This window comes from Diadema antillarum, unplaced genomic scaffold (assembly GCF_040938485.1).
Source record: "Diadema antillarum isolate AM-2024a unplaced genomic scaffold, OU_Dant_1.0 seq00000946_RagTag, whole genome shotgun sequence".
Taxonomy (NCBI): Eukaryota; Metazoa; Echinodermata; class Echinoidea; order Diadematoida; family Diadematidae; genus Diadema; species Diadema antillarum.
In genome coordinates, this window is record NW_027271795.1 from 1,398,287 (window position 1) to 1,413,184 (window position 14,898).

Here is a 14,898-nt window from a genome sequence, read left to right on the forward strand (position 1 = left end):
CATCCCTTTTAAATCGATGGAATCAAATTGATTTACTTTACATGACTGCTAAGAAGTAATGATTGCTTGTTAACAAGCAACCATGAGCCCAATGACTAGAAGTCCCCCTCCAAAGGACCAGTAATGAGGAAAAAGTGCCTTGCCTAGGGGTACAACTGCTGAAACCAGGGGACTTAAACCAGGGACCTAATGATTGACAGTCTGTGGTCTTGTAATTCACTGAGTTATTACAGCTCATTTAAAGGATTTAACAAATTAATTGCACAAATTTTTCCCAATGTAGATTTTATAATTCATTGGGCCTTCATGCATAGCATTTGTCACTGTGTGAACAAGACATTAATTTCTCATCCAGCAACACATTCAAAGTTGCACTGTCACTTCAGCAACAGACAACACAAAACAAAACATGATGTGACAATAAGTGAAACCTCTGATATAAAACACATAATTTTGTCACGTGATCACAGACTGTAAAACGAGGAATGTTTGCGTCCATTTTAATTTCACAAATTTTGTGAGCGCCAAAATTTGCAAAATTAAAATGCACGCGAAAGTTCTTGCCTACACAATATGCATTGGATGCTAGTGGCAATTTGCGAAAATTTAATGCTGCAAGAAAGGCCGTCGGCTCCATTTCGTGAAATTTTCATGCCGCAAATACATTTTACTCAAAAAAGAAAATATTTCATTCATTTGCATTTTCATATGTGTTACCAGAAATCTTATGTTTCCTCATTGCTTGCTGATGTGTGAATCACATTTCTGTTCGCTCCTTTGCTGAATCAGTGAAAGTTTTTATTCAGTGTCAGCAGCAGTTTTTGAGGCTGTGGTTTTGAGAGTTATAAGGTGGACAATCTAGAAATAAGTGACCAGCTACAACAAAAGGATTCGAAAGTCGGGGGAGGACAATTTTCTGAAAATAGCACGAATCTATTCCCTTACTCTTCTACTTTAAAGGGACAGTACAGTATTGGTGGAGATGAAAATTGGGCTTTTAAATTTTTGCAAGATACCAAGAAAACATTTATGATATAGTACAGAGCATACCATTTTAAGAGGAATTCAAAGTTTATTTGATGAAAATCGGGTTTGGAATGACTGAAACATCCAAAAACAAAGTAAAACAAAGCAATCGTAATAAAGTGTGGGTCCCACACTTCATTAGAATTGCTCTTTTTTGGATATCTCAGCCATTTCAAAACCATTCATCAAATAAATGTTGAATTCCTCATAGAATTACATGCTCTTTCATATTTCATAAGAGGTTTCTCATTATCTCACCAAAAAATGTTAGAAATCTGAAATTAGGTCTCAACCAAAACTATACGATCCCTTTAATTTCATATATAGCACAACTCATGAAAGTACTCGGTTACAGAGATATCAATGATTTTATAAGCGCATGTCAAGTGGTTGAGGAAATCAGTGTTTCGAGAAAAACGCCTTCAAAGTATCCTTCCGACTCTATCATGATCAAGGGAAGCGAGACAGTTTTCACCACCTAACAATAGAAGGTAGGCTCCTAGCAACCTCGGCAATGTTCATTCAAGCTTAGCGCCAGCGGTCTACGCACGGCCAATCAGTAATCAGGATGCCACGCACTGACCAATAACATCACTCCCTCGTTGCCAGGGGCGGAGCCTAGCTGCGGCACTAAATCCAAATCTTCGGACACGTTTCTGTTACGTTGAAAGTCGGAAAATCATGGCCCAGAAAAACGCTGATTTCTTGCCTTTCCTTTGATCATTTAGCTTCCAAATTTCGGCAGATGATAGACAAAACATTAGAGTACAGAATTATGCCAAACAAAGAAATCCGATTGTTTTGACCAATTTTGATGATGTGACTTTAAACTCAATTTTCTCGGCTCAGCCGTCAGTGACTTTAGGATCCTTTTGTTGTAGCGGGTCACATATGGTATGTGAAGCATCTATACTGGCCACTGTGAAAACAGGCTAGCTGGTAACATTGCCACCTGTAATTTACACGTTGAATTGAAAAAGGGTACAGGTGGATCACATTATCTTTCATTACTTTGTGAGAACGGACCATAATATTAGAGAAAGGAAGTGTATGATGATAATCAGACAACTAATCTTGTTTTTCTTTGACAAATATCTTTTCAAACAAAAAGCTTGATCTTAGTGGGGAGACAACAAAATTACACCACCTATGTAAGGCTTCAGCAGTATTCATCCTTCCAGTGCAAATACATATTAAAATAATTCTCTAAAATTTGTGTTCTGTCATATACTGTAAAACGAGGAATTTTCGTGTGCATTTTAATTTCGCGAATTTCGCGAGCGCCAAGATTCGCGAAATTAAAATGCACGTGAAAGTTCTTGTCTACACTATATGCATTGAATGCCAGTGGCAGTTCGCGAAAATTTCATGCCGCAAAAAAGACCGTCGGCTCCAATTCACGAAAAATTCATGCCGCGAATATATCATGTTTTACAGTAGCTTGCATTTCCTTTAAGAAAATTCCTATTCACAATCTTATTCTGTCAAAAGGAGCTACTTGTAAAGGTTGATTTAATTTTCTCTGACACTTTTCTCCTCAGCAATGGTCATATATATGCAAGCTATTGGAAGACTTTAATGGGGCAATTTCATTCAATTTAGATTCCTTTGTATGGAAAATGATGGCGAGAAAATTGAAAAATTGTCAAAATGTCGAATTTAGCATTGCTAATGTGTTAGTGAAAGTAACCAGGGCCCTGTTTTATCAAAAGATATAATTGATTTTAAATTTCCTTAACACACTAGCTGCCGTAGACTTATGATAGAAATCAACTTTATAATCAATTCTAACTCTTTCATAAAACAGGGCCCAGAAACAGGAGTCTGGATATAAATGAAGAGAAAAGAATGGATTGGCATCGTCAACAGTGCACATATTCTGAATGCTTTTTCATAATTGATAAGTATTCATAAGCAAGACAGTATATGTTGGTATGCATGCATGCACAAACAAAACTCTTAAAGTCATTGTATGCTTTAATTATGGTGTGTTTTATTTCTGTACACTGCACACACATATCAGACACACACAAAGGAACGCATGTATGTTCGAGTTGTAGGTTTCACTGAGTTTGTGTTTGTGTGTGATGGCATGTGTATAGACCACCTTTTTCATGCGTCGCAATGTGTACTGATTAAATATTGATGTGGGAGCTGGGAATGTGGTGGCGATCCGAGGGCAGAAACTTAAAAGAGCAGGAAAGAGGGATGGACTGATTGGCAAGAGAGAAAGAGAAGGAGAAAGATACATAGATGATATATTGAGATACAGACAGATGGATAGATAGAACGAGAGAGAGAGAGAGAGGGTGAAAAATAGGGGAGATTGAGAAGAAGAGCCTTAAGGCCTAATTTGATTTAAAGGCATGGCCCGTGGTGTGCTCCACGGTAAAGCTGATGTGCCATTGCGACTTCTCTTAATTGTAGATTTTCTCATTTGTCCAATGTTTCCTATGTCAAGAATTATATCATGGAAGTGCCTGGGGGGGGGGGGGAACCCACTGAGAAACCTTATGTTTTGTTTTGTTTTGTTTTTGTTTTTGTTTTTGTTTTTTTAGAAAGAAGGGAATAGAAGCAGACTAGTTAGTGTGTGTGTGTGTGTGTGTGTGTGTGTGTGTGAGAGAGAGAGAGAGAGAGAGAGAGAGAGTGAGAGATGGAGAGGAGTTGAAAGAGATTTCAAATCTGGCAGGGTATGGCCAGTTTTGTAGGAAAGAAGAGAGAAAAAAAGAGGATGGGGGAAAAAAAAGGAGGATATAAGTCCTTAGATTGACTTAAGATCTATTGGATCGCATGGCATAGAGCCATCTCAAGCGAGATAGGACAATATATAGAAAAGAAGAACAGGACCGGGGGGGGGGGGGGGGGGGGGGGGGACGGTGCGGTGGGACTGGATGAGGAAGAAAGAGTTGTAGATAGGGCAGGAGTAATGCAATTAGCCGGAGCATAGCCCATTGAGTGTAAATGCATTATCATTCATAATGTAACGCTCTCCTCCCCGCCATAGCAACGACTCCGAGTGGATGGTGGTGCTCAATTATTCAAATAGATGTGTCGTGCTTCCATCCATCCGTCCCCAGCGAGAGGAAATAGAGAGGGGGAAGATGGAGAAAAGAGAGTGTGACATAGAAATAGGGGAAAAAAATAACAACAGAACCAACACCACTCAATATCATCTAGAAGAAAAGTTACAAGCTTGCCTGACAGAATGCTTAAAACTCCCAAGACATATCCATTGTGAAGACATTTCATCTTGGCAACACGTAACAACTTAATATGACGTCTCTCTTTTTTATGGCCCAAAGTGCTTGTTGATAATGATACATATGAAAATAAACTGATCCCTCTTCTTGTAGTGATAACATTTGGTAGTTTTTTGTTTGTTTTTTATGTAGTCCATCTTTAAAGGATACTGGGATTATCAGTATAAATTCAAACCAATGATTTGATGATCTATTAAAGGCCTAGCTCTGTAATGTAAACCAGAGATGGAGAAGTGCCATTAAATTGTGATTGCAACAAGCACAAGTTTGTGTTATACCTGGAATTAATCATCATAATGATAGTGTAATATATCAGGACAATGTTACGCCCCATTTAGTCCAAAACTTCAATTACAGTATTTTCAATTGCTGTTTCGAGGAAAACTGTGGTACGACAAATAAATATTTCATAGGAATAATACTCTACCGAAATATTAAAGCTGTTGTACAGCGAGAGAATATACTGGTTGGCTTTTTTGTTTGTGTGTTTATTTTTGAAGAAGTAATGCATGTCATATATCCACAATTGCAATATTGATCGTGTCTGTAGATTCATAAAAGATTACTGTAAAACATGATATATTCGCGGCACGAAATTTTCGCGAATTGGAGCCGACAGCCTTTTTCGTGGCATGAAATTTGCGCAAATTGCCACTGGCGTTCAAAGCATATAGCGTAGATAAGAAATTGTGCGTGCATTTTAATTTCGCAAATCTTGGCGCTCGCGAAATTCACGAAATTAAAATGCATGCGAACATTCCTTGTCTTACAGTATATTAGTATGCTGTAATTTTTTTTTTTTTTTTTTTTTTTTGCTTTAAGAAGTCATAAGCTGGAGCCCATTAGGTTCCTGTTGCACTGGAGTGAAATTTACTGATGGAAATTATGGCTGTATATCTATTCACTGTTCAGTTTCAAGCTGGCAGGCTCATATTCTCATTAGGTAGTCTATATTACATGGATAATAAATGCGTACATAGATGTGGCTTCACTGAAATTGAAGAAGTTTAGGCATCATAACCTATGACCTTTTCTACGGAATGTGGACATTGCTCATCTATTATCAATGGGGCTCAAAATTCTAAATTGCATGGTTGAAAGTTTTGAATAGGAAAGGAGGAAACTGCAGTATCTGACATGGAGCGTATCAATTTCTCTGTTATGGTTTTGCATTGCAATGATTGGCGCCGAAGAGGGAAATGAAATTGCCTGCTCTTTGTGAATAAGTAATTTCACTGGAAGTTGCAATATAGGAAGATGATTTCTTTATGGGGAGAAAAAAAAAATCCATGAATTACAGAACGTTTGACAGTAGCTGCTGTATTGTACTGGAAATATTCACTTCATTGCGTTTTGCAGAAGGAAAGTTAATTCACTTTTTTTTTTCTGGGGGAGGGGGCAGGGGATAGCAGGTGTTTGCCCTTTTTGCTATAGGTATTCCCAATGATTATTGTATATTGACAATTCAGATCAGTAGACTCTATGGGGACTTTTTATGGCAAATATTGCAGTAACAAGGGTCATAATGCTTCTAGTTCTGTTTTCTACATTCTACACTGTGTGGGTGCTACAGCAAATGGGCTTTTAACAAGGAGTACTTCTGATGTATTGGTGTCTTTGAGGTGAAGTATACATTTTGAGTGATAGCAGCCTCACATTCAGTGCAAGAAAGGCAGTGACATATGGAAATGTGTTGCTGGTTTAATATTTCAAAACATGTTAGGTCAGGAAAGTCACTTTTCCCCTGTATGTGCCTGTAACTATATGATAAGGACATATATCACTATCATTTATGTGAAAGTATGCTGTTCGTAGGTTGATGATATTTTCTTTGAAATATGGAAATATTTAGCAGTTAATCAACCCTGATTGTGCTGCGAAGATTACTCACTAGCATATTTTTGTTCATATTGTATTCAGTATCATGACTTTAGCACATGATCTATAACAGAATTTTGTTCTTTGTCTCATTTTGCTCCACAGTTAAAGCAGCATACTTGGACGGGCCTCCAGGTAAGAAAATGGCTTCCTTTATGTTTGTTGATTACCCAATCTCAAGGAGACAAAACTCAAACAAAACATGCAAAAAGAAAAAGACAGGATCTCTCACCATTCTTCTGCATGGATTGAGATTGTTATTATTTCACTGATGTGGTGTCTGTGTAATACCCAGAACGGAGTTTTCTCAATTCACTCTATTTCTCATCTCCCGGTTACTTCCCCCGTGATTTGTGAGTGTGTGATGCTTTGACATGTAATCCCGTTTGCTTGATTTTCATGCCTTTTAAACCCTTCTATGTCTTTGTTGGAACCCATTAATTGACAAAAGCAAGATGGCGGATTTATTAATCTATTAACCCACTGGAGACAAGTCTCGAGAATACTTGGGCAGGTGTCTATGGGTAATATATGCGTGTTATAGCAAAATCAGTCCATCCTCAATGGGTTTGATACTAGCAAAGATCACAGAGGTATGTAACTCAGGGCAAAATTCGTACCCAGTGGACAAGTGCATCTGATACTGGGACATTGTTAAGTCTCATGTTCTCATCCAGCGACAACTCTGCCATTAATGATGGCTGTAGGAATTTAGGGAAGAGGTCCGGAGAGGGTGAATGCACTTTTTCCAACTCTAGTCCCGCATGGAGACTAGTCTTAGATAAAGGCACCAATGGAATTGTTTATTGGTCACTGCTCCTTGGGAAGGGTGTCTCACTACTTACTGATGGCATGTCAGTATTTTATCCATATTTAGGGCAAATCTTTATTAAATATGAATTAAATTATTATTGATTATGAAGCTACTAGGCACCTTCTCTTCAATATTAGCAACAAAATGTAGGCACCTCCTCTTCAATATCAACATAGAATGTTTGAGTGAGTTTGCACTTTGTTGATTGCACCATGAATAAGGAAAATTCCTTTAATATAGCACAATAGATTACAGATTGTTGCAGTATGAGTTATTGTTTTCAGGTGTGACAGGTAACCATGCTCATTACCAAAAGAAGAAACAAAGCAAAAGATTGCATGAGTGGAAGAAAAGTTTGTGATACACACTTTCAAGTCAGAAGAAACAGCATCCCTTTTGGCAGTGTGTGATGTCACTTGGTTGACTGTCATCTTTGAATAGTGTGCGTTGTTTGATTGATAAGGATCTTTAAATTCCTTCAGCACTTTATGTTTGATAAAATGTGTGGGTAAAAATGTTTGTATCATAACATATCAGGATATGTGTGGATAGTCCCAAGTTTAGTATGTGGGTATGTACATGTATATATGTATTATTTACATTGTATATATGCAGGTTTGCACCATGTTTGCATACTGGGTGTGTCAGTGTATATTAAAGCTTAGTTCAAGAATTTGCTGTTGCAGTCGTGACAAGGAAGCAATGTGATAAGAAAACAAATAAATATATACTCATTGCCAAAGAAAGCAAAAAGATGTTTGCTTTGTAAAAAAAAAGTGATTTAGTGGATCCAGATAAATTTACATTAGAGGACTGCTTTATGGTGAACTCTAAGAGCAAGTTTACAAAAGTTGTTTGGAAGAGAATAATAAGTTGTTATCATCGGTGCTTTGTTTAATAGAGAACTGGTATCATCCTGCGACATAAAGCAGTAATCATTTCAGCCGATCCATCAATGCAATTAACACTTGCTTTGCCCCCCTTTGACCTCGGGCTTGCGGACGTTTCCATTTGAATTTTGCTGCCTCATATCTGCGTCGCCGCATCCCGAATCAAACTTCATTGAATGGGAGAGGCATCGGCGTTTAATTCCCCAAGATTTATCGAGGGTATTTGCTAAAACCCAGATGACTGATGTGGGTGTCAGTCAGCATTGGTGTGCAGAGAGTCCTCCATTTTTCATGCCACAATCACTATTACGCCACGCAGACAGATGCAACATTTCCCACGAGCGATTCAAATCTAATAGATTGATTACAAAGCGTTTCTTTCATTGCAGGGAGCGGCCGGGGCATGTGACGTGCCTCGGTGCAAACGATTCAGTTTCATCAGCTTGATTGCCTAATAAAGGAGTTGGTCTCATGCGCGGCACTTGACATACCACGGGACTTTTCATGTTGTTCAAAGCTATTGTGTTCCTTGCATATAATACAACCCCTGGGATTAAGCTGTTCAAACAGTTTGCGTTATGGTCTCATACATTGAAGTCAAATTTACATTTAATTTGAATTGATTGGAATCCATGCCAGAGTCAATATAGCATTTTTCATTTTCAGAAAGTGTTGTTTTCGATCAGTTACTACAATGCTGTACAAAAAGACATATCATCACTGTATTCAATCTCTTACAGTCATGTTATGGCAACCAGTCAATTTGCATATTTGGCAGAATGGGTATTATATGTGTGCCTAAAATACAGACAATATCTAATATAATGATTATGGAAAATTGTGCACACTGAAATGTGGTATGGTCTGACATGCTAGGGAGAAATATTGAAGGGATAATGGCAGGTGATGTCCAGTACTGAAATTCAGCAGGATTAAAATCCAAGCTCTGGAAACCTACTGAAATATATTATGGCACTCTCAAATATAGATGGACTTAGACCTACTTTCATGACAATCGATTGCTTTGATTTGGATTGTACTGGGAAGAGATTTTATCATACTGATATTTCTGACTAATGAAACACTTTACTTTAACTTTTTATGACTGCAATGATTGAGTCCCATTAGAATTGTGCAAGACATTACCTATGTTGTACAAAGATTAGTAGCAATGAATATAGAGGTAAAAAATCAATTGGCATCTATGCATATATACAGTGCAGATATGGCTGTGAGAACGATATGGGATTTCCTCGCAGCGGTGGAGCCGGACTCGTCTCATCCTTCACTGGACTGCTGTATTTACACTACTATCTCTGTGTCTTTGATGTTTCCCCCTATTGTTTATCTCTCTTGCTTGCTCAGACCCCATTACACCGATTAGTGCTATCATCCCCCCACTGACGACGACGGCAACATGCGCACAAGACTGTTGTAGTCAGTTGAAGGCAGTGGCCGTGCAGTGGGAATGTTTAATAGCTTCTTATCAACAGCAAACAAAGTAACTACATGTTACATGGAAACATATACATATCAAGGTTTTTCCCTTTTTTTTCAGGATGATACAGTGGCATGTTTGTCTTTTAAATATCAACATAGAGTAAGGCTTTAGTAGCCAACCACCCAAATACAGCTCATTGCTGATAGGGATTCACAGTTTACAAGATCCTGTTTTATTATTTGCTGGTCAACGACAAATAGTTGTTGTGGCAAAAGGCAGGCGGACATGCAGCCTAGTAGTAATTCAGTAACCTAGTAATAAAGGGGTGCATTTGTCCTCGTCCAGCCGTGATCACCTTTGAGCCTGTTGAATGTACTGTTTGAGTACACTTTTTGCAGCAAACTTAACAATAGGCAAAATCTAAACATGCCCCGGTGACTAGATTTCATAAAAAGAAAACTGATGAATTAATTCCGTATTGTTACTGTTCATCTCTGTTTGCTGTAACAGCCTGTATAAGGACTATGTTGGCATTTGAATCTAAACTTATGCAGCATATTGGTAAATTTGTACAGACCTATTTGGTTTTAAAACACTGCAACCATGTCGGCCATAACTGAAGAGCTGCCAAAATATGAAGAAAAGGTGATTCAATGGGTTATGCAATGAGTCAGGTGTGTTGCTACACTATGTCAGTGCATAAATCAACTATTATTAGGCATACTGAAGGCACCCCTGTTATGGTAAAATAAACACCAAAATAAAAAAACAGCACCAAAAATGAACCAGTTTATAGAGTGCAAGAAAGATGTTGCACAATGTGTTTGATAATGGTACCATGACTGTAAATAAGGATGATTTCAGTATCACTTCAAATTTGCCTCTGCTACAAGCCCCTATGCAACTTAACTTGACATTGATCACATTGGGAAGTAGTTCCAAGAGGATTAGTATGGAAATTGATTTGTTGAGAGGATATAATGTTTGCCTCAGTGACGACAATAAAAAGATGCTCACTGTAATTCTTCTCATAATCTGTCAGTCTTTGGGAGTATATAAAGCAATCTTGCAAGGTCCGTTTTATTTTTTTTTTTTCTGTGTGATAGGAGCCAAGGTAAATTACCATCACCATCACCTGAGCTGGAATGTTTGTTTACCGTGGTTAAACAAAGGCTGGTTGCCATGCAACCATCGAGGAGACAAAAAAACCGCACTGGATATGGCAAAATGGGCTAATGCCGCTTATCTGCTATCTCTGTAAAACGTGTTGTGTGTCTATCACTGTATACCTCAAGTGACTTGTTTGTTCTGCTTGAATATGGCAAACATGACGCCAGACACAAAGAGGAGAATGAATTTGAATATTGGTTAGGAATATTTTCTATCATGGTGACTGCATACTGACTCATTTCATGACCTCAACAGTACTTGATTGTAGTGATATCGAAATATGATAAATTGTCGTCTTGTCGTGTATTGTCAACATAGCATTCATATAAGTATAATCTAAAACTGAGCAAAACTTGTAGATAATAATCAAATGAAGTAAGTCTACACTAATAAAGGATATTCTTCATTGCTATAGAGATGCTTCTTCATGTCAATTACAAATTTAAGTAGCATACTTTGTTTGAGCGTAATATGCAGGTGTCCTAGCGAGTCTGCCATATATTGATGACTGAATTACATAGCTATAAAAATGGAATGTCTTCATCTGAATTTCAGAGTGTAAACATTAATTCAAACTTATTACCTAGTATCAGGCTTTATCAAAGTCCATAAATTCTGTTTCAGTCTTGATAGTAGCAATACTGTATTACTCCAGAGTGTACATTTATAACAATGAAAATCATGTTGAAGTTAAGTTTGAGCACAAGGTGGAAGTCTATGATCTTGGAATGCTCATAGATAGATGGGGTAACACGATGTGGTACAAAACCAATGCTAGACTGAGTTTTAAGTGAGACAGTGGGGACGAGCCATTAAGCGGCAGCCACTGTACCCCTGTTGCTTCCACGAATCATTCATTCTTGTTAATTCTAAATAATGACAGGTCAGTGTTTGGATCTAAGGTCAAGGCCATCAATCCTCCCATCCATAGAGCCCAGATTGCTTGCACCTGCTCCTTCCTAACCCATCTGATGGTCCATCACTGACTGGTGTGTTCAATTACACAAATGCCTGTAATGTAAATTTGCAAAAATGACACTGTAATTGGAAAAAAAAACAAACACTATAAAGAACAACATGCTTTACTGCTAGCATACCAGTAATGACTACTGAAAGATGTGGTTTAATCTCTACTCTCACTGTGACATCAGTGCTCTGCTATGACCTATATGTACAAAACTAAAATGGTGAGCCATCATCACTAATTGTAATTTAAAGATTTTGCAAAAACATACACTATACACACATACATTGTAGATCTGCACATTAATTGCAGCATGTATACAAATCTACAGGATTGTATGAATATTCATATAGGGCCTATAGCAAGCAACATTAACTGTTGCATAATTTTCAGATTGCAAAGACAGAATCAGCCCAGCCTTTCCATCTCATCTGTTTTGTTTTTCTTTATCTTAAGTCATCATATATTTGTTTTGTGTAATCATTAGAAACTTGACACAATGACAGAATTTTGACACAATTTTGTAATATATGCTAACTTATACAGTGTTTCAAATGTCACGCATGTAGCAAACAAAAACTGAATGTTCAACTTGTAATCGATTATGGGTAGTGGAATTGAAATCAGATATCCTTTGAAACCCCCCAAAAATGCGTTTATGCTCAAAGATGAATCCCCATACTTTTCTCTTTCTCACTCTCCCACTCACTCCTCTGTTTTTCTCTTACCTCCTTTCTTTTTTCTCTCATCTCTCTCTTCAGCTGTATGTCTTTTACTTGCCTCTGTTCCTATATCTGTCTCAATATCTCCTTCCTTCTCTCGCCATCTCTTTTTTCTGTTCTATTTCTGTACCTTTTTATCTTCATATTCCTCTTTTATACTCCCAGTATCTTTCTATGCCCCAGTATGTTTTCATTTCCTTATTATTTCTTTATCTCCCCTTTCTCTCTTCTCTCTATCTCTTCTTTGTCTTTATTCCCAGTATTTTTCTATGCCCCAATATGTTTTTAATTTCTTTTATTCATTTCTTTATTATTTCTTTATCTCCCTTTCTCTCTTCTCTCTATCTCTTCTTTGTCTCTGTCTCTCTCTCTGTCTCTTCTTTTCATGATCTTTCTCTCCTCTCTCTCTCTCTCTCTCTCTTCATATATCTTCCTCATCTGCTGATCCTATTCTCCATTGTTCCTTCATTCCTCTCTTCCCTATCAGTCGGTCTTTCTTTCTTTCTTTTTTATATATTTATCTCTCACTTTCTGTCTCTCCCTCCATCTCTTTCTATTCTCCCACAACTCCCCGCCTCTTGCAGCGAGAAATAGACACGGGCAAATTTTAATCCCAGATGATGGCAGTGAGGATTGTTTATGTAGGGTGGATGTGACGTCACGGCAACGGCCCTGCCACGACTGCCATGTAAAGTTCAATCCAATAAGATGACGGATGGTGTGTAAACAGTGGATTCCCTATCAATAATTGCATTTGGCTCACGTGCGGAAAAGAAAGAAAGAAAAAAAAGAAGTAAGGGGGAGGGGTCGGCTGAAAGAGGAGATAAAAGAATTTTTTTAAAAAAGAAGAGGAAAAGATGAAGAAGGAAAAAAATGGTGATTTGACATGTTCTCAAGGTCTAGTTGTTTTGCATGAAGTGTCCCTTTCTCTTATGCAATTCATCTGGTTGCGATTGGTTGCTTATTGGAAACCCGAGCCAGATGGGTAAATGACCTCTCCGAACCCGTCCCTACACAGCGGAGCCAAGCCAAGCCGGTTCTCTTCCCTCTCTCTCTCTCCCTTCTCACTCCGGGAGCGTGTCTATTTCACCCTGTCATATTTAAACAGGGTCGAGTGCTGATTGCTGTACATCACTCACTTAGTTTATTGGAAGGATCCAGGGCGCAACATGCAAAGTGTGGTCATGTTTAAAGGTAGTGAAAGGCACCAAGTGTTGCTCAGGTTTCCACACAGACTGCCAGACAACACGGCATAGGGAACGAACATTTGAATTTGTTCATGAAATTGTGTTGTTTTCCACACTGACTGCCAGATGATATAGCATAGGGAATGGAAATTTGAATTTGTTCTTGAAATTGTGTCCTAATTCAGGACAAGCTTTTTTCAGCATTATGAATATATGAAGAGTTTGTTCGCAAAAACCGATAAGTCCATATTTGCCAAATGGAGATATTTGCGATTAAAAGTCAAGAAAAATAAAGATAATAATAAGAAAATTTTTGCTTCTTTTGACCATAACTTCAAAAATGTACCTTTATATGTAGTGACCAATATATCATTTAAAAGGTATTATTTTGTACTTTATGACAGAGACCGTAACTCAAAATCTTCAAAAATGGACTTATCGGTTTTTGCAAACAAACTCTTCATATATACATAATGCTTAATAAAAAGATAAATGCATATGCACAACTATACTTAGATGTGGCAGAAACTTATGTCTTTGAGATATGTGTGTATAACCTTTTACTTCTGACATTGATTGGCTCCATCTTCATTTGGGTCAGTGGTCAAAAGATTCCTAGAATTTGTTCAGGTAATCACATGTTAAGATGAGACGCTGCTTTTAACCGGTGATAAGAATTTTGTGCCATTTGTTATTCTCCAGCTGCTATCTTGCCTTTTCTGAATCCCTGTCAGGAACAAAAAGGAATATGTGACCCATACTAATTGTAATTATAGACATGGGGAAAAGTCTCTTTGCAATTACTAAAACAGACATAATCATCATCCATTAAACCATCAACCCAACCCCAATCCCAACTTTCCAAAAACAAAAACAACCATAAACAGTAACCATAAATCTATAGCCATTGAATTAAAAAAAAAAACACAACAACAACAACACACACACACAGCCAAATACAACCAAACACAACCAAACACAACAAACAACTATATGAAAAAAAGTAACGACCAAAAAAGGTAGAATATTTAATGGGAAAGACTGACACTTGTAGCAAAATAGCAGGTAATTGGTGGCCACACACTCATTCCTCACCACAGTAAACCACATCACAGTGACTAATGGGATTGTAGGGAGGGCAGAACGTAGGGAACCTGCATGATCTACAATGTGTACCACAGTTACTCGGGCACCACTAGCAGTTGAATAGGTTATGCTCATTGAGAACACGCCATGTACAATTGCCTGTTTCCGCTGTAGCACAGTGAAATCATGTTTGTATGGAGATGTTGGATTGGAGCCGGATCATGTTAATTTTCAGAATTCTAGATATGTCATCTCTTAAAAATTCCCTTTTTATTGTAATGATTCTTATTAGTTATTACTCATAGAGAGACTGTGGATGCGTGCCCGTAAAGTTGTATTGCAGTTCTACTCACAGAGGCAGGAACGTTACTGGATGGGTTAGATATATGTCCTGTTTTGAAACTTGTATGTACAGTTTCAAAGCTGGATCAGCAGAAACCATAGGTGTACATGTCTCCTT

General features: G+C 37.8%; 1 protein-coding gene across 6 annotated transcripts in view; it reads left to right on the forward strand.

Annotated features, from left to right (window-relative positions):
- LOC139741709 (protein unc-13 homolog B-like) overlaps positions 1 to 14,898 on the forward strand; it is a 267,252-nt gene that overhangs the window by 35,676 nt on the left and 216,678 nt on the right. For all 6 annotated transcript variants that reach the window (XM_071652293.1, XM_071652294.1, XM_071652296.1 and 3 more), the window contains exon 2: positions 6,270 to 6,299. In XM_071652293.1, coding sequence (XP_071508394.1) covers positions 6,270 to 6,299 — 30 coding nt within the window. The remainder of the gene's footprint in view (positions 1 to 6,269; positions 6,300 to 14,898) is intronic.